The 23,218-nt window shown below is 50.0% G+C and overlaps 1 protein-coding gene across 1 annotated transcript; it reads left to right on the top strand.

The window, feature by feature from the left end:
* Positions 1-3,919: 3,919 nt before the first annotated feature.
* On the top strand, positions 3,920-21,858 carry Cltb (clathrin light chain B). Its single transcript, XM_028772071.1, has 5 exons — positions 3,920-4,151; positions 8,380-8,426; positions 15,915-16,032; positions 16,249-16,360; positions 21,368-21,858. The coding sequence occupies exons 1-5, from the start codon at positions 3,965-3,967 to the stop codon at positions 21,537-21,539; spliced, it is 636 nt and encodes a 211-aa protein (XP_028627904.1). The 5' UTR covers positions 3,920-3,964; the 3' UTR covers positions 21,540-21,858.
* Positions 21,859-23,218: the final 1,360 nt, after the last annotated feature.

Here is a 23,218-nt window from a genome sequence, read left to right as displayed (position 1 = left end):
AGAAGAAGAAGAAGAAGAAGACTTGTACAGTGACAACCAGAAATAACTTCTGTTGAGGCAAAGCTCAGACTCAGTGAGCGACCTTGCTTTAAAGGTTAGATGATGAGTTGAGTGACAGGACACTGGCCTCTTCTGGTCTGTGAACACACACACAAATGATACTTTCTTTTTTTTTTTTTTTTTTGGTTTTTCGAGACAGGGTTTCTCTGTATAGCCCGGGCTGTCCTGGAACTCACTCTGTAGACCAGGCTGGCCTCGAACTCAGAAATCCGCCTGCCTCTGCCTCCCGAGTGCTGGGATTAAAGGCGTGCACCACCACCGCCCGGCTACACAAATGATACTTTCAAAAAGTTTATTTTTTTATTTTTTTATTTAGGGGGCTGGAGAGATGGCTCAGCAGTTAAGAGCACTGGCTGCTTGCTCTTCCAGACCTGGGTTCAATTCCCAGCATCCACATGGACTTCACAACTGTCTGTAACGCCAGTTCCAGGGCATCTGGCACCCTCACACAGACATACATGAGGCAAAACACTAATGCACATAAAACAAATCTTTAAATTATTTATGTGTGTGTGTGAATGTCTGTATGTGTATCATGTACATGCAATGCCATGGAGACCAGGAGAAGACACTGGATCTCCTGAAATTAGAGCTGCAAGCCACCTGATGCGGATGCTGGGAACTGATCCTGGGTCATCTGAGAAAGCACCCAGTGCTCCTAATCTCTAAGCCATCTCTCCAGCCCAAATACACGGCTCTTTTAAAAATAAAAATGGCTGGCTAGAGAGATAGCTTAGCATTTAAGAGCACTGACTGCTCTTCCAAAGGTCCTGAGTTCAATTCCCAGCAACCACATGGTGGCTCACAACCATCTGCAATGGGATCTGATGCCGTCTTCTGGTGTGTTTGAAGACAGCTACAGTGAACTCATATAAATAAAATAAATACATCTTTTAAAAAGTAAAAATGACAGGGATGAGCTGATGAGGGAAGCACTCCCTCGTAACAGAAAGCAGAGTGCTGGTGTCCTGGGAGTGGGCTGAAATAGAAGCTGGCTGAGAAAGGGTACAAGAAGCCTTTTCGGTGATGGTATGCCTCCTTTCTTCATTGAGCTAGTAGTTATGCTCATGGCACGGAACTTTTGCAGTACTATAAGGTGCTGCTCAGGCTGCTGGGGTGGAAAAGACATCAACAGTAGCCTTATAGGCATCTTTTATGCTATAATATCAACCTGCCAGGCATCCCACTGGGGCTGGAAAGATAGATAGTCCTTAAGAGAATGTGCTGCTCTTGCAGGAGACCAGAACTCAGTTCTTAGCACCCACATGGGACAGCTTATATCCTCCTGTAACTCTAGCTACTATGTATCTAGATACATAGTATCTTACAGCTCTGGTCTCTACAGGTACCTGCACATATATGCACTTACCCATACACAGACACACATACATATATACATGTATATAACTTAAAAAATATTTTTTTTTAAAAAAAGCATGCATGAAGCAGAATCAGATGGATCTCTGTGAGTTTGAGGACAGCCTGGTCTACATAGCAGGCTCAAGGCTAACCAGAGCTGCACAATGAAACCCTGACTCAAAAACCTAAAGTTCTCAATGGTGTAGTAGTGGCATGAACATTATGGGGTAACCAATTGTTTTTGGATTGGATTTGAGGCCTGCTCTTCAGTGCAGATTTCTCTTTCTTTCTTTCCCTCTTTCTCTCTTTCTCTCTTTCTCTCTCTCTTTCTTTCTTTCTTCCTTCCTTCCTTCCTTCCTTCCTTCCTTCCTTTCTTTCTTTCTTTTTTGGTTTTTCGGGACAGGGTTTCTCTGTGTAGCCCTGGCTGTCCTGGAACTCACTCGGTAGACCAGGCTGGCCTCGAACTCAGAAATCTGCCTGCCTCTGCCTCCCAAGTGCTGGGATTAAAGGTGTGTGCCACCACTGCCCGGCTTGGCTTTTTTTAAAAAAACAAAAACAAAAACAAAAAAACCTGGTCTACAGAGTGAGTTCCAGGACAGCCAGGGCTACACAGAGAAACCCTGTCTCGAAAAACCAAAAAAAAACCCAACCAAACAAACAAACAAAAAAAAAAAACCACAGAACTATTTTAAGACTATGTTTTCATTTTAATCCCAGTCCACAGTCATAGTAGCTGATTTGTCTGGTGCTCCAGCAGAGGCATGGTTTTGCCAGCTGCAGACAGTTTTTACAACTGTGTGATGTTTGGAATTCTGGGACCTTTTCTGAGGTTATACAAATGTAGAGAGGTTATATAACTAGGTGGGGCCAGTGTTCAGGGAGAATGGCTGCAGTTTGTGCTCAAAGAAGAAACAAGGACAACAAAATTAGATTCAGACCCTTCCCCCCTCCTATCTAGTAATAGGGGGTGGTGAATAAAGAGTAAGAAAAAGAAGAACCCACAAAGTAGCAAAGACCAGTTACATTTCATACCTGGTAGTGTAAACTAGACACCAGGAGGTCACTGACTGGAGAGGGAATTTACTACTGTTGCCTTCTAAATACTTATGTTTATACCCATGAGTTAGTGTTGCTCTCAACTTTGCCCAGAGAATCTTCTCTCTGCAGTGGTTAGCTGCTGGTGCAGACTCATAACTACTCAACGTGCTGAGAATTTTAAGTGGCTGTTAAGTGACCTGCCCCAAATGGGATGCCTGTGTCAGCATCACCAGCTAAGGGCCAGGGAACATTGTGGAAGAGGAGGAGGGAAGCGGAGGAAGGAAGAGGAGGAGGGAAGAGGAGGAGGGAAGAGCAGAAGACCCAGAGGATGAGGGATGAGGATGCGAGAAATGCTGCTCCGGGCTGACATCAACCACAAACTTACTGCAGCTGTGAGGACCGGCACAAATTAGTGGGTTCTTAACACAAAAAAGGAGAGGATATAAAGGGGGAGGGGAATTGTTGGGGCGTACCTGGGAGGTGTGAGATATGCGAGGGGGTGCATATGATCAAAATGCATTATTTTGTATGTATAAAGTTGTCAAAGAATAAAAGAGGTATTCACGGGGCAGTGGCAGTGCATGCTTTTAATCCCAGCACCCCAGAGGCAGAGGGACACGGATTCCTGTGAATCTGAGGCTGGCCTTATCTACAGAATGAATTCCAGGAACAGCCAGGGGTACATGGAGAAACGCTGTCTTGAAAATCAAAAACACAACCAAAAAAAAAAAAAAAGATACTCTATTTTTGAAAAAGGTCACTAGTTTGAAGCCAGCCTCTGCTACACAAGAATTCGAAGTCGGATGGGCTACAGTTAAAAAAACAAAACCAAAAATAATTGCAATGAGAGTTTGAGGCACATGGCACACAATCTGTTGTCTCAATACCTATATTAATTATCAAAGAAAATGGCAACTTTACTGTGGAGAAAACAGGCTCCACCTGTACTGAGTAATCAACGTGAACCTAACCAATAATGGGACAAATTGACGTTCTGCTCTAAGAACTCAGCCAGTTGCCTTAACGAACGTCAGTGTGACCAGACACAGAGAAAGAGGAACCGTCCCTGATTTCAGGGGATCATCACACAGATAGGGCGGCGGGATGCCTCACGCAGTCCTGGGCCAAGAGATGACAAGGCTCTGCTGCGTGCATCGGGCACTCGAGCCTTTCCCAGCCTCAGCTCCCTCCTCCCACGCAGGAAGAGGACTCTCGTATCACGCAGCTCATAAAATCGGCTCTGGATGAAACTTTTCGGTGAATGAACCCGGCGCCAGCTCGGCGCGGCTTGCAGGCTCTGGAGCTGGAGGTGGGCTGCGGGGGCTCGAACCGAAGGCGGGGCGACCACCCAGCCCCGCGGGCCCCGCCCTCGGCCGCTGACGTCACCACATTCCCGCCGCGACTCCTCCCGCCGCCGCTGCAGCCGCAGTGACAGGCAAGCCGGGCGGGTGACGGGAAGTGCGGGCCGCGGGCGCGGGCGGGAGGTGACAGCAGCCACGCGGGGAAGATGGCTGAGGACTTCGGCTTCTTCTCGTCGTCGGAGAGCGGGGCCCCCGAGGCCGCCGAGGAGGACCCGGCGGCCGCCTTCCTGGCCCAGCAGGAGAGCGAGATTGCTGGCATCGAGAATGACCCGGGTTTCGGGGCACCTGCCGCCAGCCAGGTGGCCTCTGCGCAGCCGGGACTCGCGAGCGGGGGTGAGTCAGCGCAGCGGCCTGGAACGGGGGGCTGAGGCCAGCACCGGCGGCGGGAGGCCCAGTCTCGGTCAGACCCGGCCTGGGTCCCTGCAGAAGTCTGAGCCCGGCTATCCAGGGTGACCAGGGATACCCCGGGGGGCTGTGTGTATCCGTGCGGCCTGGGAAAAGAGGGAGGAGCCGAGGAATGAGTTGGAGTCTGCGCTGAGACTGGATCTGCTGACTCTGGAGACAGGAATTTAGTCATGACATTTCATCCCCAGGCCAGCTCCTCCACCGTCTGGCTCTGGAACCCTCCCCCTGCTCAGTTCTGAGACTGGCCCAGTGTCCTAGCTAAGTGGTACAGGTGTGGGACGACCCAGTCCTTTTGACCCAGGGCTTAGCGTTCATTCTGCAGGGAAGCAGGGGGCGCTCGGAGAACTCGCGGCTCTTCCTTGGGGGACCACCTGCCGTCCTGCAGCAGTGCAGGAGACAATGTTAATTACATATAATAATTTCCATACACGTTACTGAACCCATTTCAGAACTGGCCTCAGAGGGTACACTATTAAAACAACTAGGAAGTAGCAATCAAGAATTAAACCTCTTCTGTCGGATGCTGAGTTCTTCCTGTCTAGACCACACAGTCTTTCATGGGCCTGACTGTTAAGTCTGGACAGGGGGACAAATGGCCATGAACGTGCCCTTCCTGTTTGTAACTGTTTGTTTAGTGGACTTACAAAGGTGGCCCGGGAACTCTGCGCGTGCCTTCAGACATAAGGGTTCAGGGCCTGTTTCCTGCAATGTTGTGTTTATCATTGATACTTCTAACCCAAGGAACAGTTTCTTATAAACATATTTAAATATTTAGTACAATCATAGACCTTCCTCGTTACACTCCTAATAGATCTTGTTTCTTCTCTCTCTCTCTCTCTCTCTCTCTCTCTCTCTCTTTCTCTCTTTATTTTTCTCTTTTGGTGTCATGTTAGAGGTTTAATGGTCCTGTTGGAAATAAATATTGTATGTATATATTCTTTCATTCAACATTTGCTGTGTTTCCATCCCCTCTGGGAACACAGAAGGGAGACACTCTATCTATGGCCGAGTGGTTGAATGAACTCTGACATAAGAGTGTACTAAACCTTTTGTAACATACACAAAACTGGAGTTTGAGGGTTATCAAGGCGGCTTGTCCAGTAAAGGTGAAATTAGCCCAGCCTGATGACACCTGAGCTCGGTTCCTGGCACCTTTGTGGTAGAGAGAGCTCACTCTCCCAAATTGTCCTCTGACCTCACATACATGTGTGCACCACACACAGGTAAATACAATGTAAATAATAATAATAATTTTAAAAACTGGAGTTTGAATGTCTTGCCTAGGACCACACATCCATGAGTGATAGGTTTGGGGCTTGATTTCAGGCCTCCTAGTTATGTTCTTCGGAAGGGCAGCTATATAAGTCTCCTTAGGGGATGACTGGATACAGGAAGGAGAAGCAGGGGCCTAACCAAACCAGTCATGTAGGTCTGAAAGAGCAGCTCTCAGTCCTTCAGCACGGGGCCCTCCATTGTCCCAGGGCAGCTGCCTAGGTTCTGCATGGAACTCACTAGTCCACGGTTACCCCTTGAAAACAGTCTTTTCCCTCATTAGGAGGTCCCGAGTTAGCAACTCAGGAGAAAAACAGATGCAGTTCGGGTTGAGGATAGCCATGGGATTTCGCAGGTTGTAGGATCCTAGGGACTTACAGTCTGGGTGGATAGGGCACTGACTGGCCCTAGATATGAGATAACCGGGAGGGAGACAGTGGTGATAATCCTTAGGGGAGCTGCCAGGGACATGGCCCTCTGAGAGTCTCCCCGACTCCTACATTTGAGGCTGCAGGTGCCCAGCTGCCCTTCTGAGTGGCAGTTCTGGGGAACAAGGAGGTGCTTCAGGAGAGGAGCTCAGCGGCTCTTCAGGCATAAATAGAACGAACCTGATTCTCCTAAGCCTAGACAGTGGGAGGCACCTATCCTCCTCTGGGTCTCAGGGAATGGTAGGAGCCTTGGCGGTCTGAGGTAACCGGTCTGGGCCTTCTGGGAGCTGGAAAGAAGCTGGTTCTAACAGCAGTCACCAATGCACACCTCTGAGTCACCTCCCTTAGACAATGAGGGCTTCTGATAGCAGCTCTCGTGTGTGTGTGTGTGTGTGTGTGTGTGTGTGTGTGTGTGTGTGTGTGTATGTGTAGTTCACTGCGGCTGGCTTTCACGGGGGCCTGGGGAAAGCTGTGTCTGGCGTAGGCCTGAACTGGAACCCCACTGAGCCTTCTCTCTGGGCAGATCTGCAGCCGCTTGAGCCATGGACACTTTGTTTCCATTCATCAGCCTTGGGCAGTGCCCAAATGCTATGCTCTACACTTTCACACCCGTTCTCTGGGCTCTTGGCCTGATTGTGACTTATGGGCTGGCTCCGTGTAATCCTGTTGCCCCTGCTGGCCTCAGTAAGCTCACAGGAATGTTCTGGATCCTTTGCCCTTATTCCTGAGGAGGCCACACACCAAAGAGCTTATCCTTGGGACTTGTTATTTGCCTTGCTGTATTTGTTCTGCGGGCTCTGTTGTAGACTCGGGATCATAAATGTGCAAGAGGCCTGCGGGATACACGCTGGTAATTCCGAGAGTGGGCGTGTATGCAGTCCAAAGAGGCTAGCAATGCTTCATTTTTCTGAGGGCCTGGGAGGGCAACAGAAATCCATGTGGCCTTGTCAAAGAGGGGTCTGCTGGAGGCAGATCCGGTTAAAGAGAGGTAGTCTCCAAAAGGCTGTCCCCATAGGTACATAGATAGCATCAGGAATGGACCCTGGCGAGGTAAGGCTAGGCAGAGCAGATGCCCCAGAAGAAGCCCCTCTGAGGAAGATGCTCGTACCCTTTTGGGATCGCCCTCTTTTAGAGAGCAGGCCACCCCTACTGTAGAAATCCTCTCAGAGGGGGTGAGGTGAGAGCTGTCACAGTAGATGAGGATTAGTCACTGCTTGACGGTAAATAAGTTATATTTTATATCGGTGACAGATGATTGACATGAGGCTGGGAAGCCCCCTTCAATCCTGTCAGGCTTAGGCCAGAAGCACTGTTGCTCCTCAGAGGCCTGCTTATCGAGTACAGGGCTAATTGTCTGTCTCTGGTGACCACATAAGGCCTGCTGTGGCTTACAGCTAGGAGGTATGACAGTTTCAGAGAGGCCTTGCCAGTTACAATGAGCCCCAAAGAACAATTCAACTCTCATTTGGCCAACTGTCTCTGTTCATCCATTCTATGCAGGAATCCGGAGTCTGGTAAGGAGTACATAGCCCTGCACATGCCAAGTCACTGAACAAGAGAGTAGGACACCCTGTGTAGTGTTCTGGTGTACCCCAGAGACCTTTTAGTACCTAGGGAAGTAGAGGAAGCAGGCTAAGGCTCCCTGTAGGAGGTAACTTCCACACCATTAACAATAATTGTTTATTCAGCATCTAGTGACTGAACTTTTAGAGAGGTTCCATGCATGGGTGTGGCTCCGAGCCGTTGTGCTCTTGTTTGCCACTAGCAGGACAGACAACCAAAGCAGGAGTGGAGGTTTGATACAGCGAGGGCACAGGCTGGGCTGGGTATCGGAGTGAGGGGAAGGCAACCATGAGGGTCGCTGTTGCAGTGGAAGCTACAGGTAGTTTGTGACTAACTGGATATTGGATAAAGGGCTTGAGAGGACTCGCAGTCAACATGAAACCCTGGGAGGGGCTCAGAGAGGAAAAATAGGCCAAGTGTTGCCCAGGGGGAGCTGTGAGTCCTGCTCACCCAGGCAGAGCGGTTGCTCAAGGTTCCAGCAGGACATGCAGAGACACAGACCCCTCTCTTCCTCATCCCGGTGGCCTCTCCCTAAGCTCACAGTACCCCTGGTCCCAGCTCTACACTTAACTTCAGGTAGGTAAGGAACGGTGCACTGCCAGGTGATTTGGAGCAATCACAGTAGTCTTCTGAGCCTCCACTTGAGAATCTGTAAAATGGGTCACTAACAGTTTCATCATAGGGCTGTGGCAAATATTAGGTACGACAGTGAGTACACGTGGGAACAGTCAGGGCCTGAGCCTCATTGTTTATATAGCCATTATGTTTGGGGGTGTGAGGGGGTATCAGTATATCCATGGGCGTATGCACAGGTTGGCTCGAGAGGCAAAAGTAGGACCATTGTGTGTTTGTAATCTGGACTGTGAATGATACTGTCTCCTTGCTCTTTCCAGCTGGTTCAGAGGACATGGGGACTACAGTCAATGGAGATGTGTTTCAGGTAAGCAGAGGTGGGACAGACTGTCTCAGGCTCAGTAACTTGTTTCTCCATTGGAGGTCGTTTGAGGCTCATCACGTCTGCTACACTGTTTTCTTGTTGTGTGGGAGACTGGGACTGACTGAGGAGTCGCTCAGGTTGTCCTTAGGAGTCTCTAGCTTCAGGAAGGGATGGCGTGGGATGGAGGAACCAGAGCCGTGCCTGGGCAGATGCCTCTGGTTGGAGGCTAGCCTGACTGGCCATCTCCCACACCCATGGGTACTTTAACTGGGTAGGCTCTTTGGTCAAGTTACGTGTGGAATTTCCCCTAAGCAAATGATTGGAAAGGGGTTCTCTCCAGATTCTCTGCAAGATGGTTTGTAACAGCAGACAAACTGGAAATAACCTACATGTCTGGAATGGGGGAGGGGTGGAGGGCTAGGTTGACTGTTCCAAAGGGCTATCAGAGCTTCCTGTCCCTATAGGCATGCATGCTCTTATTAAAGCAACTTGCAAAATGAATGGTGTGCCATTATTTTTATTTTTTAAAATAAAATTTTTTATTTTCTTTATTTTTAAAGTATTTTCCAAATAATTTTTTCCCCAAAATATCTGGAAAAGGCATTCCAATTGTTAACAGTGGTTGGCCCTGAGAGTAAGAGGCCCTGGCTTTCTCTTCCCACCACAGGGCCTGGTACAGTGTGGATAGGAGGGTAGAGAGTATGCTAGTTAAAGACTGTCTGGGGATGGGGCTCAGTAGAAGCTCTGAGTTCAACCCCCAGGACCACAGAAACAGAACAAAACAAAACACACAGACTGAGAGAGCGCGCACGCCAAAGGCATCCCCAAACCCAACATAGTGTGGAGCACCCCAGACCTCTAGGTGGGGCTGAGCCCCTACTATGTGAGCATTAATTCTCAACTTGGGCAGGTAAGCCGCTGATGGGGCCTGCAGCTTCCGGATCTCCTGAGCCCCACCCTGGGAGGAGTTGGCCTCTTGGATCCTGGGAGAATAAACAATACATTCTTATGTAAGTGGGATGGGCTCGTCCTAACTCAGGAAAACTGGCCTAGCCCCATTTCTGGAAAATGACTCAACAGACAATGTGTTAGAACAGTCTCTCCCTAGGACCCTGGCAGCTTCGTGTCCAGTTGACTGTAGCCAAGCTAAGGAGTCAGGGTTGTTCTTGTACTCTTAGGACTTTGGACAGGCGTTTCTGGGCTCCAGGAGCACCCACAAAGACCTTAACGGCTCAGAAGGTCTTTGTTCTGCAGGGAATATGCTGGAGCAGCATTTGGACCTGCAAGAGTATCTAGAACATTCTGAGCAACACACTCTCACTTTCAGTTGAAGAAAAGCTTGAGATTTCAACAGATATTGAAGAACTTCACAGATGGAGTTTTCCTAACTTGAACGATTTACCTCTCCTGGGCCTGGCTCTCCTGGCCCTGGCTCTCCTGGCCCTGGCTCTCCTGGCCCTGGCTCTCCTGGGCCTGGCTCTCCTGGCTCTGGCTCTCCTGGCCCTGGCTCTCCTGGGCCTGGCTCTCTTGGGCTTGGCTCTCCTGGCCATTTGCTGCCACCTTCAGCATCACTGTCCATTAGGGGATGTGAGGAGTGCAGTCTCAGGAGTAATTCTTATTCTCCGCTATCACAATGCCCCAGGCATGTTGATCTGCGAATCACGCCACACCCTTGCTTGCTGCCCTAGAATTCTGGGCAAGGGGAGGTCACAGAAGAGAAAGTTTATTTGGCTTAGCAGCAAAGCTCCTTCGTGCCTGCCCTGCATATACTCTGTGCTTTGCTTTGGTGCTGGACTCAGAAAACTATCTGTAGCATAAGGGCAGTGAGTGGTGTGTGGCATGCACTTTCAGGGATAAAAGCCTTGGCCAGCACATCCACCACCCTGGGTAGAGCCTTGTGTCTCAGTCTTTTCTAGTAAACTAGGTGAGTGACCAACTACAAACCTCATCTCCAGCACAGCCTGAGGATGAGCCAAATAGCACTCATTCCAGCTCCGTTGGTTGCTTGGGGGACAGGGACAGGGCTGGAGGACCCCTGAAGAACTCATCTCCTTTCCACCCTCCCCCGCTCCACTCCCTTTGCATCTCTTCCCTCCTGTGAGCTACTTAGAGGAATCAACAGCTCAGCCCAGCTTAGCCTGAGCTGCTCAATCCTAAGGCGGATATACCGGCCATGAAGTTTTAGCATTCACTCAGCCAGCATGAAAGCCCAGAAGCTTTCGAAGTGGGGCCCAACAGAGAAGTCCCTCCAAAGAGGGGGCCAAGAGGCCGGGTGGAGGTCAGCTGGCCTTCCTGTGGCCTCTTGTTTTTTGCTTCTGGCCATACCCAGCTCTTTCCTCAACGGTACTTCGGAGGAGTTCCGAGTACTTCCTTAGCCACTAGTATGGCCACTCTAGCCCTGGGCTGCTAAACCTTCTGGAAGTCACCCCATCTCGTACCTAGGAGGCTCAGAGAGACATGGATGAGCCTCAGTGTGGCCCCTGATGCTTACTGGCATGGGCAGAAAAATAAATCTGTAGCAACCTGGAGAAAAGGTAGTGAGGTATTTCTCAGGATCTGCCTGCCAGCAAGTCTGCTGTGCTCAGCTGTCTGGTAGTGAGGGTCCTAAGCACCTGGTGACAGTGAGCCGCAATCGTCATGCTTTTTAGCATGAGTGGGCTGTTGCATTCATTATGTGGGCCTTATTAGATGCCTTGAGCAGGATGCTGTCATTTCACAGGTTTGAAATCAGGGTTGCGCAGGGAAGGGATTTTTCTCAACAGTCATCACCTGGTGCATGGCAGAACAGGCACTGTAAGCCAGGCCTCTCTGATAACAATGTCCAGCGCCCTTCCTGGGCCCTCCCCTAGCCAATTGTTCATTCATTTCTCAACTCGCATTCTTTGGGGGCCAGGCCTGTGCGGTGGTGGATGTGAAGGCAAAGCCAGTGGAGTGTTTGTCCCAGAGTTTACTTCTAATGGGTTCTGGGAAGGCCCAGGATACCTGGAAAGAAATCAGTATAGCCCATGAGCTTGGATTTGAAGGTAATGCTGAGACAGAAGGATCATAAGTTCAAGGCTAGCATGGGGCACATTTTCATCTTGAGGCCCTTAAAAAAACAAAAAACCAAAACCAAAAACAAAACTCTAACAGCTTGAGTACTTTCTGTGTTTTTGTTTCCAAAAACAACTGAGGGCTTTACAGGGATTAATCCTCCCAACACCCATTCTGCAGTTTCTTTTATTATCCCCATTTTGCTCAAGGAGATTTAATAGCTGTTTTAGTTACATAGGAGCTGGAAGCCTGGAAACCCAACAGGGGAGTGACATAGGAAGTGGGTTTCAAGGCTGCCTGGGAAGCATGGCTGGCCCTGGCTGGGGAACAGCATGTGTAAGGCAGTTGGTTCACGGTTCATCCCGAGGCCCTATGGAGTCTGTTGCGTAGAGGGATATGTCAGGAAAGCCCCAAGAGGTCACAGACACAGGGCTGGATAGCATTGCCTAACATAACTCCCAACTTTAACTCCCAACCATAGCGTATCAGTTGCCTCTCATATGGTATAGGAGGTGGTCCCAGCTTAGGCAGGCTTCATACCCTACAGGCCACACCTACTTCCAGGGGTGGGATGCGCTGTGGAACCCTGAGCCTCTTGTGCCCTGTGTATGTAGTGGAACTGTACCAAGGGCTGCCCAGACTTCATATCCAGACCTCAGGCAGAAGAGGAAGCCGAGGCTTCATTTTCTGGCTTTTCCCTGCTGGATGACCTTGAATTAGTAACTTAACCTTTCTGAGCCTGGTTTCTCATTTGTAAAATGGGGATTCAAGGCTGTTGTTCCCACGGGGTTGTTGGGAAAAGCACTCTGTAACCATTGACAGCCTTGTACATTACTGACGAGTACACTAAGTGAATTTAGGAGTGACCTGGAGGCAGGAAAGAGGTGGGAGAAGTGGGGGAGGTAGGGACCGCTGAAGGGACAAAGTCTTTAATCTTGAGGTCACTTATCAGCAGCCAGCTGGGGCCTGGGATTGTAGCTGAGTTGGTAGTGTTTGTCTAGTGTGCCTAAGGCCCTGGATTCAGTCCCCCAGGGGTGATGGGGGCAAGAGGACCAATCCAGGAGTCAAGGGCAGAGTAGGAATCATGCAGTGTTCCTGTTAGCTGTTTAGCTATTCAGTCTGAACCTGGCTCTGTCACTGGGGTGATTGTGGCACTTTGGAACTACAGTCCCCTTACCTATATAAAACAGGGCCAATAAAACCTTCCGAGTGGAATTGTAAAGATCAAAGACATCCGTTTTCTAGCAAGTGCTCTGGAACACTAACTTGTGAGGCGTGGGCTTAGAGTGCCTGCCCACGGATGCCTCTCCAGCACCTCCTCACTCCACTTCTTCCTACACCTGTTAGCACCTCTGTACCTAGAGTTTCCCAAAGGCACTGCCCTGTTTGGTCGTTTGGCTTGCTGGATCTTGCTGTATGCCTTTCGCTCATCCTTTGCTGTTCTCTGCTCCCAGGTAAGAAAGGTCATGCCATTTTTTGTCTGGCCTCTTACCTGTCCTCTACTATATACCTATCAGCTATGGTCCTCATCTCTGAGGGATTCTCCATCTCAAACAACCAGAAGACCGGCTGTCTTGTCCATCCCTGTCCATGACCTCAACACATACGGATTTAATAAGTTGTCTCTTCCTCTAACTCCTCTTCCTTCTCTGGGTTGAATGTGAACCCAGGGTCTTATGACAGGTAGGGATACCCTGTGTCTAGCCTCAATAAACCCTCCCTCGTCTTGGCCCTCCTGCTCTGGATGCTGTGTGGTGTCAGTCTCTGGTTTTACAGAGCATACTTTCTTAGGTGGCTGGGGTGGGGGTGACAGGAAGGGTGCAAAAAGTAACCATGTAAACAGGTAAGCCGTTTCAGACAGCGACAACTGCTTTGAGACAATAAAATCTGGTTGTCTCCTGCGATCTAGATGGGGGCGGTTCTAGCACCCTTGAAGATATAAAAGCCCAAGCATTCAAGTTACTTTAATAAAATGGTCAAGTGTTCAGGTTGTGGTGTGGCTCAGTAGTAGAAACTTCCAAGGCCTATGATGAAGACCTCCGTGGCTGGAGGAAGCAGGGCACACTGCAGTAGAAGCCCCATGAGGTCGGTGCCCACAGGAACGTGGAGGGCATGGTGAAAGTGCCAGGCATGGTGGCAAGGCCCACACTCCCTCCTTCAGACAGATAGGGTCTCTGAGACCAGAGGGGTCTCATCCACACTGACCCACGTACACAACCCCAACATCTCTGTCCCAGGCTCTATCAACTCTGTCACCAGAGCTGAACCCCGCCCACTACGTCTGTCCATCTTTCTTGGCCTCAGTGTTCCTTCTGTACAAAGGGAATGAGAACTGACGGCAGTGGGCTGGTGAGATGGAAAAGCAGTAAAGTTGCTAAGCCTGAAGACTGAGGTCAGCCCCAGAACCCGCAGGGTGGAGGGAGAGAACCCATTCCCTCAGGTTGTCCTCTGACTTCCAGTCAGGTCCTCTCTGGCAAACACAAATTGAGAAATACAATTAAAGAAAAAGAATGATAATTCTAATCCCATCCACTGAGCTGTCAGTCATCCTGCGGCAGGCACTCGTCTGTCTTACAGAGTTGAGAATGTCGCTCAGGTGGAAGAGTTGCTAAGCATGCACGTGGATTTCATCAGTGCAATGGAACACAACAGAGCATAACCCTGGTGTAGTGACCCACACCTGGTTGCTGCACTCTGGAGGTAAAGGCTGTAGCCACGAGTCAACTGGGTTCACCTGAAAGGGGGCTGGGAATGAAAGGAAGTCGGAGGGCGAAAGGGGATGATGCCAAAACAAAGTTCTCTGATCAAGGCTCAATGTTTTAATGTTTGGCTTTCCAATTTAAAGGGGAAGGCCCTGCCCAAACCCTTCCTAGTTTCAGCAGGAGAGGTGGGTGAGATAATCCGTTCTTGGTCACCAGTCTCAAGGAGATGTCTCAAGGCAAGCTCAGCAGGCAATTACTCTTCTAAGTTCCTGTAGCAGGCTGTACATGCAGCCAAGGTGGGTAACTCCACCTAGATCCTATTATTTGGTCTATTGTGGTAAACAAGGTCTCTCAGGCCTGCTCAAGGCTGGGGGAAGGGCACAGAAGGCAGGTTAATTAGAAGTTCAAGGTTACCTTCAGTTATGGAGCAAGTTCTGGGCCATCATGGGCTATGTGAGGCCCTGTCTCTACACAAAGAAATAAATACCTTATAAATTGTGTTGTGTCAGATCCAAGCATCAGGTCTGAGAGACCATCTTACTATGAATTCCATTTTCAGTGAGGAGACATACACACATCTTGTAGTTTCAGCAACGGGTTTGATAGCTTTTAGAGTCCAAGTTTACCGCAGCAAAGTTTTATCACTTTATGTGTATGAGTATTATGCCTGTGTCTTAAGTTACTTTTTGTGGGGGGGGGGGTGGTTAGAGACAGGGTTTGTTTCTCTGTATATCCCTGACTGTCCTGGAACTCACTCTGTAGACCAGGCTGGCCTTGAACTCAGAAATCCGCCTGCCTCTGCCTTTTTTGGTTTTTCAAGAAAGGGTTTCTCTGTGTAGCCCTGGTTGTCCTGAATCTCAATCTGTAGACCAGGATGGCCTTGAACTCACAGAGATCCACCTGCCTCTGCCTTCTGAGTACTGTGTGGTACCACCGCCTGACCATGGCAGAGTTTTAGTCATGGTAGTTTTGCCTGTTGCTGGACTGCATGTTCACTCGGGAAAAGTCTGTTGTCTCCTATAAGCACTGTGGCAAGAAAACACCTGACAAAGCCCTGCTGTCACTAAGGTGACACAGGCTGGACAAATGAACACATTAGTGATGAGGTCCTGTTAGACTGTGTACGTTATATCATGTGACAGAACTGTAACAGATGGATTTCAATCATGGTAGCACAAGGCACACAAGCATTGTGTACAAGATGATATTTAGGGTTTTTTTAAAGCTTTATTTTACGAGTATAAATGTCTTTCATGCACGGATGTATGTATACCACCCATGCAAATGCCTACAAAGGCCAGAAGTGGGTACATGCTTCCCTGGAACTGGAGTTGCAGATGGTTATGAGCCGCCATGATGGTGCTTGGAACTGAACTAGGTTCCTCTTGCAAGAGCAGCAAGTGCTCTTAATCATGACGCCATCTCTTCAGCCCCAAGTTTAGTTTTAAGATTCATCTCGTTATTGTATCAATCCTATGGGAGTGTTATAATTTATCCTGTCTTATGGTTAACGAAAGGGAGTGTGAAGGAGTTGGCCAGGTGATGGTCAGGCCCTGAGAGGTTGAGCGGCCTAAGGCCACACGGGAGCAGCATTGGTGGACACAAAGAGTGTACTCACCAGGGCCTGGGTGCTGCTGTGGGCTGAGGTTGCCTTCTGCTGCCTGTGTGTCCTGGTTTGAGGGCTATCTTGCTACCAGTAAGACCAGCCCAGCAGCAGGGCAGGCAGGATGGGCCAGGAACACTGCTTTTGTTGCAGGAGCCTAACGGGCCTGCCGACGGCTATGCTGCGATTGCCCAGGCCGACAGGCTGACTCAGGAGCCTGAGAGCATCCGGAAGTGGAGAGAGGAGCAGAAGAAAAGGCTGCAGGAGTTGGGTGAGGGCACACTTGGGGGACGGGGACTCCAGCAAGGATAGCTTCTGGTGCTTACCTGGTGGGACAGAATGAGGCAGCCTTGGAGTCTTGTCTAGGCAGCCAAGGCAGGCCCACATGGCTAAGGGTGGGTCCTGGGGGTACTGGCTAGGGCCAGGGGTGGCGGTGGCTGTCCTCTACAGAAAAGTTGCTATATTCATTCTCCTGTGGGGCTCACAGACGCTGCCTCAAAGGTGACCGAACAGGAGTGGCGGGAGAAGGCCAAAAAAGACCTGGAGGAGTGGAACCAGCGCCAAAGTGAACAGGTGGAGAAGAACAAGATCAACAACAGGTGAGTGAAGCAAGGGACCTGAGGAGAGCCAAAAAGGCTGAGGGGAGCCATTGGGGATGTAATGAAAACATGAAGGAAATCATAGGAACACGAGGGCATCTCTGAGAAGGTGGAGGGAGCCATGGGGGTGATGGGTGGGGTGGTAGTGCTGGGGATGACGGTGGGGTGGTGGTGCTGGGGCTGCCTTGAATGGACGATGCAGTAAGGACAGAGGAAGGGGGCTGCTGGAACCCACTCCTGAGCCCTTACCCCTCCTCACAACTGAGAGGAAGCAGAATGGGTACCGAGGTCTGGAGTGAAACTAGACTTTCCATCTGTGGGCAACTCAGAGAGGCCACAGGCCTGGCAGGGAGTGAAGAGCCAGCCTGAGTATTTGATGTCATTTCTGTAAGAGATGGCACATGACGGTACTTCAACCCAGTGTGACTAAGGGATGATGGGATACTAGGGACCTGTGTGGATGAAAAGGCCAGGATGGTGGCACTGGGGCATAAGTGCCGTCAGTCGTGTTCACTCTCCCTGCCACTCGGCTCTGCTTCCTTCCGTTCTGGCTCTACCATTGGTCATATGCCTCTGTATGCGAACAGCAGCATCAGGCCTCTGCCCTCCGATCCAGGCAAGCTCAGTGAAAATAGCAAGTATTAGCCGGGCAGTGGTGGCGCACGCCTTTAATCCCAGCACTTGGGAGGCAGAGGCAGGCGGATTTCTGAGTTTGAGGCCAGCCTGGTCTACAGAGTGAGTTCCAGGACAGCCAGGGCTACACAGAGAAACCCTGTCTCGGAAAAAAAAAAAAAAAAAAAAAAAAAAAAAAAGAAAGAAAGAAAGAAAGAAAAAATAGCAAGTATCTAGTGGCTCCTGCCAGAGTTGCCTTGGGCTGTGTGACCCTGCCAGTAGACAGGAGGAGGACTCAGCCAGGGTGAAAGTCCCACTCATTGGGCTGCCATGGGGCCAGTCGTATCGAAGCCACAGGGACTGCAGTGGGAGCAGCTGGTTCTGAGAAGCACAAGCAGGGCAGGGCAAGGGTGCAAACTTGAGAACATGTTTGTGGAAACGGACGTCCTCCTGCTTAGGATGCTGTGCCCTTCAAGATACAAGATCTTCCCTCAAGGGAAAGACAATCTAACTGTTGCATGCTAAGCTGGGCTTTGGATGTCAGATGAGGACTCTTCTATATTCTCAGAGTTCAGAATCACACATCTAGAGCCAAACTTGCATCCAGTAGGGCCCTGTTCACAAAGACCACGGAAGCAAAAAAGCAGTGAACATGCTGGAGGAGAACCATTGTCTAGAGCAGTGATTCTCAACCTGTGGGTTATATCAGATAATCCTGCATTACGATTCGTAACAGTAGCAAAATTACCGTTATGAAGTAGCAATGAAAATACTTTTATGGTTGGGGTCACGACAACATGAGGAGCTGTATTAAGGGGTAATAGCATTGGGAAGGTTGAGAACCACTGAGCTAGAGACTTGTCTTTGAGGGATGACCATGATTCCTCAGGAAAGAAGGGCTGATATAAGGGAGAACATTCTAGACCTAGGAGGATCATGGTTGGAAAGAGGTTGTGGTTGTTGGTTTACAGGAAGTCAAAGTGTAGAGGGAATGGTTTTGGGAAAAGACTTCAGTGAGCAGTAGGGAGCCATCAACAGTTCAGGCCTTCCCACTCTCTTATGGGTGATTGCTAGTTTTAAATTGTACTTCCTAACATGTCTCCTCTTGGAGGTACTAACACACTGTTTCTCTTTCTCTTTAACCCTGTGCCTGCCTGTCTTGCTGTCTGTCTTCCCCCGCCTAACTCCTTCTCCTAACGGTTTTCCTCAAGGATCGCTGACAAAGCGTTCTACCAGCAGCCAGATGCTGATACCATTGGCTATGTGTACGTGCCTCCTTTGCGCTCCGCAGGGGCGGCTGTGGAGGGCAGCCCGGCGGGTTTTCAGAGTGGCTCGTCTGCGTGGTATAAATGAGTGTGGTTGGGTTCAGAGCGGTGGCCAGAGCAGAAGGCGAGCGAGCTCTAGGACTGTGGAGGCACTAGCCCTTGCCTTCCATCTCTGTCCTGCTAGCAAACTGCAGGGAACTTTGCCCATTAGCATTCCCAAGTCGGGGTGAAGGAAGGAATGCACTAGCCAGCCTCACGTGGGAGGGGGCAAAGGGCAGGGCACTCCCCCTGAGAAGCCTCCTGGGGAGAGGTAGGTAAGATGAAGGGGACTTTTTTTGGACAAACACCACACACAGCGAGCTGAATGCATAAACAAAGTGTCTTTCTAAGTCTACGCTTGCCCCACCCTAAGAGCACTGACTTGGGCGCGAGCCCCTGCCCACTGCACAGCGGCTCCTCTCCCATGTGTCTGGGTTTGGAGTCTGGCTGGAACCATGCCTGCTCCAAATTTGTAATGTCAGTCAGGTTTCCTCTCACGCCAGCCCCGGGTGACTGGCAGTTATGGACAGTAGTGCTGGGGGTGGGGAGAAGTTACAGGGAAGATTCAGTGATTTCTGAGTACAGTTTCCTCACGTCACACCTTGCCTTACTGATCCTGCTGGGACGGGTCTTGCTGAACCACGCCACCGCAGCCTCTACTACCCTCTGCCCTCACCCTCTAACACACACACACACACACACACACACACACACACACACACACACAAACGGGGCAACTGCAGGATGCAGCCTTCTTCTCCTTCTGCCCACCCCCTCCTCCCCCCATCTGACCTGTACCTGCTGGTACTGATCCTATGCCTGTCACTGCTCAGAGAAGAGACAAGTAGCCCTCCCCCTGCAAGTTGTTCACGGGTTGGAATACATCATGAACTCTGTAAGCCACACTCTCCGCTGGGAACCCAGTGCGTGCTTCAGAGACTCATGACCCTCAGTTACACCTTCAGAGTTAAAGATGAATTTGCCAGGTAGCAAGGGCTGACAAGATCACTCGAGATGGGAGAGGCAGCTGGGGCAGAGGTCTGGAGAAGACTGACTGGCCGGGTTTGTGGGGATGAATGGAAGCCAATGCTGGGAGGCCTCCACCTGGGAGCTGGACTCTCTGTGCCAAGCTGAGGAGCTTAGAGTTGACCCTCAAGGCAGTCGGCAGCCATGGAGAGGCTAACAGGGGAGAGGGACATCTGGCAGGTGTAGGTGCTGTAGAATATCACTGGGTTTGGTGCTCCTATCGGACCCAAGGAAATGGTCCAGAGAACCCAAGGCGGCTCAGAAGGAGAAAGAACTGGAATCAAGACTTCTCAGCCTTTCATCTGCCTGTGCATTGCCAAGGGAGCAAAGCAGATTCTGGTTCCGTAGGACTGATGTGAGGGTCAGGCTGTTTCTAACAAGCTCCATGGTGACGCCTGTGCTGTTGGGCACAGATCAGCAGTAAAGACAGAGGGGTAACCTCCTGACCCTGACAGGCAGCTGCAGGGATAAAGTCCTTCATCCACACTCACTGTCTAACCCTCATAGCACACTGTCACCACACTGCACGCTCAGGCCAGAGATCGGCTCAGAAGAGTGGAAGCCATGCTTCGCACCTCACAGGTTAGCTGAGCACACAGCAGAAAGGCAAGATCATTGTCCCACTGTTGAGCCCAGGCCAGTTCCAGTACACAGCATAGTAGGATCACTCAGAGAGTTCTCTGACCCACCTCCCAACTGCTCCCCAATGTTGGATCCCTTTTCCCCCCTCCCAAATAACTGAGTCCAATCTGTGCTGTTCACAAACTCCTCAGTGTGGACCTATCAGGAGCCACACCCTTAAAGAAAACCGACTTTCCCTCCATACTCCAGACTGTTGGCTGGTTTGATCCTGTGCAGGTAAGCACAGCTACGGTATGTTCATGACACAAGTGTCCTGTCACGTCCAGAAGATGCTGCTTTCTCCGTCTCCTGTCCTCTGGCTCTTGAAAATCTTTCCGCCCCTTTCCCACTACGGTCACTGAACCCTGATGTGTGTGATAGATGCCCCATTTATTGCTGAGCACTCTAAGTCAGTGGCTTTCAAAACTGACAACCAAGAATTCTGAAGTGTGGTAGAGTTCTTGCCTGGCACACACAGACAGAAATACCCAGTACCACCCAATACCCTCAAAGCAGACTCCTGAAGAAGGAACGACCCCAGACTTTATCCTAATATAATTCCAACTGAAGCAAAGCTTCCAATAGAACCTTTCCTGAGCTATGGCTCCATCCAGACAGAACTCTTCTGGGCTCAGGTTTCTGTAGTCAGATATGCTTGAGATGTGGGAAATTCCACATTCATTACCCAGCTGATTAGGCGGTTAGTGACTGTCCCTTGGCCAGGGTCTTGGAGGTATTGAGAATATGTGAGGTAGAGGTGGGGACACAGCTCAATGGTAGACGGAATATGGGTACACTGTGTCTGTGGCTTAGGTTCCTTCAATCTGTAGTAATGAACAAAGAAGGAAAGGTCCACAGAGCTGGTGGCCTTTCTGTATCTACTGAGTGAGCCAGGTGTGCTAGCACACACCTGTAATCTCAGCAGCATCAGGAGTTCAAGGTTAACCCTGGCTATGCTTTAAACAACAAGAATGGTAGGGAGAAAGTGACTGAACAGGATGCCCAGACTGGGAAGGCCTTTCTGAGGAGGGAACGCCTACTCTAGGAACTAATTTACAAGCAACAAGCTAGCCAGGTGCAGGGGTACACGTGTGGTCTCAGAATTGGGGAGGCTGAGGCAAGATCTCCTGAGCTCAAGAGTTCAAGAATAACTTGGGCTACATAGTGAACCACAGGCTCAAACAAAAAGCAATAATAGCCATGAGCCAGTGAGAAAGCCTCTCAGGAAGAGGTAACAGGAAGTTCAAAAGCTCTGAGTCTAGATGACTTGCATACTTAGGCCTGGGTTTCTTATGTCAAGACTGTTCCTGGTAGGAAGTCCTAGGGCACAGGGATGGGGAGACTTCTGGCTAATGTCCCTGAGTAGACTGCCACAGACTGGGAGCAGGACACTAGTGACTCAGGAGAAGACAACCATGAAAACCTGTCCTCTCTCCACCTTCAGGGCATCTGAAGAGGCTTTTGTGAAAGAATCCAAGGAGGAGACCCCAGGCACAGAGTGGGAGAAGGTGGCCCAGCTGTGTGACTTCAACCCCAAGAGCAGCAAGCAGTGCAAAGATGTGTCCCGCCTGCGCTCGGTGCTCCTGTCCCTGAAGCAGACACCACTGTCCCGCTAGGTGCCTGTCAGAAGAATGGCCACGAAGCACGTGGGCCTTGCTGGGGCAGAGGAGCAGCTGCTTCAGCTGGGGTAGAACGTCCTCTGGGAGCTGCCACACAGCCAGTTCTGTTCCTCTGAGTCTCGGGGAGCTGGGAAGCGGGACCCTTACCCCTTTCACCCCCCCCACTCCTTCCTGGCCCCCTGTTCCAGCCCCTCATGACTCCTGTCAGCCCACTTGATTGTGACTGTTCCTCCTGATGTATTTTTCTTGGCTTAAAGGGTGTGTTAACTCTTTTTACACTTACTTATTAGTATCCTCATTTCTCTGGAAGCCGCAACTGGTGTCAGGGCTCAGTTTGTGCTTAGAACTTTCCTAGCTTCGTGTCCTTAAAAGGTTAAGATGTACTCTTGGAAACCCAGGAGCTCGCAGCTGGAAGTAGGAACCCCAACTTGTATCTGCTGTCTGCCCTCCAAGAAAGGCAAACCTTCACAGGACAGGTCTGCAACTTTGCTCTCTGTGATTCTTTAGCAAGTCTGAAGGTAGGGACTCTGCTGTCCTCCTATATAGCTGAGAAAACTAGGGAACCCCAAACAGAATTGTCTTTTGTGTAGAAAGGAGTGAGGCCAGCATGCTCTAAGGTTGTGTCTAGGCCTGAGTAAGGACAGCTAATACAGCATCCGCCAAACCTTCTTCCTTGAGAGTGACCAGGACCCTCTAAGACATGCAAGCCTGCTGCAGCGCAGATGTGCCTCCCTCTTCGGCTATTTTCCCTGTGGACTTAGGATAAGCAACAATGACCACACCTTCTTCCCCTTCAGCAGAGGCCATAAAACAGGACATTTAAGCCATTATGATCTACATGGTGTTTGAAAAGATTTGGGTAACTGCCAACAGTATTAGTTCCCTAAGATTGCTACTAAAGAGTACAAAAACAAACAAACAAACAACAACAACAACAACAACAAAAAAAAAAAACCCCCCCCCCCAAAACCAAAAAACAACCCTGGCTGCCTTAGAGCATCAGAAATCTGTTGTCTCAGTTCTGGAGGCTATAGTTCCGAATCTGGGCCCAACCAAGCCATGCCTTCTGGAGACGCTAAGGCAGGACCTGTGCCCCTTCTAGCTTCTGGTAGCTCAGACATCTCCTGGATGCAGACACAGCTCTCTAGTTTTGCCTACACCCTCACGTCGTCGTCTCCTTTCATCTTCTTTCCATGTATGACTTGTATATCCAATTTTTTTTTTTTTAAATATGGATCCGAGGGGCTGGGGAGATGGTTCAGCAGTTAAGAGCACTGGCTGTTCTTCCAAGGTCCTTAGTTTAATGCCCAGCAACCACATGGTGGACCTCAATCATCTGTAATGGGATCTGATGCCCTCTTCTGACATGCAGGTGCACATGGAGAGAGGGGCAGGACATTCATAAATAAATTTAAAAAAAATGGATACCAGTCTTACTGCATTAAAGCCCACCTTAAAGACTATATTTTAACTATTGACAGTCATGGCTGTAAAGTCCCTTTTGCCAAATAAAGCCTACCTAAAGAATTAAGAGTTGGGATTCAACTCTTAAATGTATTTTAGGGGGTGGGCAGCATAACACTAGCAGTGGACATTACCTTTAAATCCTGCCCTGTTCTTGCATCCTGTGGGCTTCACAATGCAGTGCTCCACACTGGCAATATGCCTCACAGTTA

The sequence above is a fragment of the Grammomys surdaster genome, unplaced genomic scaffold (assembly GCF_004785775.1).
Source record: "Grammomys surdaster isolate TR1022 unplaced genomic scaffold, NIH_TR_1.0 211, whole genome shotgun sequence".
NCBI classification, from domain to species: domain Eukaryota; kingdom Metazoa; phylum Chordata; class Mammalia; order Rodentia; family Muridae; genus Grammomys; species Grammomys surdaster.
The sequence above is the reverse complement of the archived record's forward strand: the minus strand, read 5'-3'. Positions and strand labels throughout refer to the sequence as shown.

Excerpts from the sequence above, each read along its gene's own strand:
- Cltb (XM_028772071.1), top strand. The coding sequence starts at position 3,965 with ATGGCTGAGGACTTCGGCTTCTTCTCGTCGTCGGAGAGCGGGGCCCCC. Across the intron at positions 4,152-8,379 it reads GCCGGGACTCGCGAGCGGGG|CTGGTTCAGAGGACATGGGG; the intron begins GTGAGTCAGCGC and ends TGCTCTTTCCAG. Across the intron at positions 16,033-16,248 it reads GAAAAGGCTGCAGGAGTTGG|ACGCTGCCTCAAAGGTGACC; the intron begins GTGAGGGCACAC and ends TGGGGCTCACAG.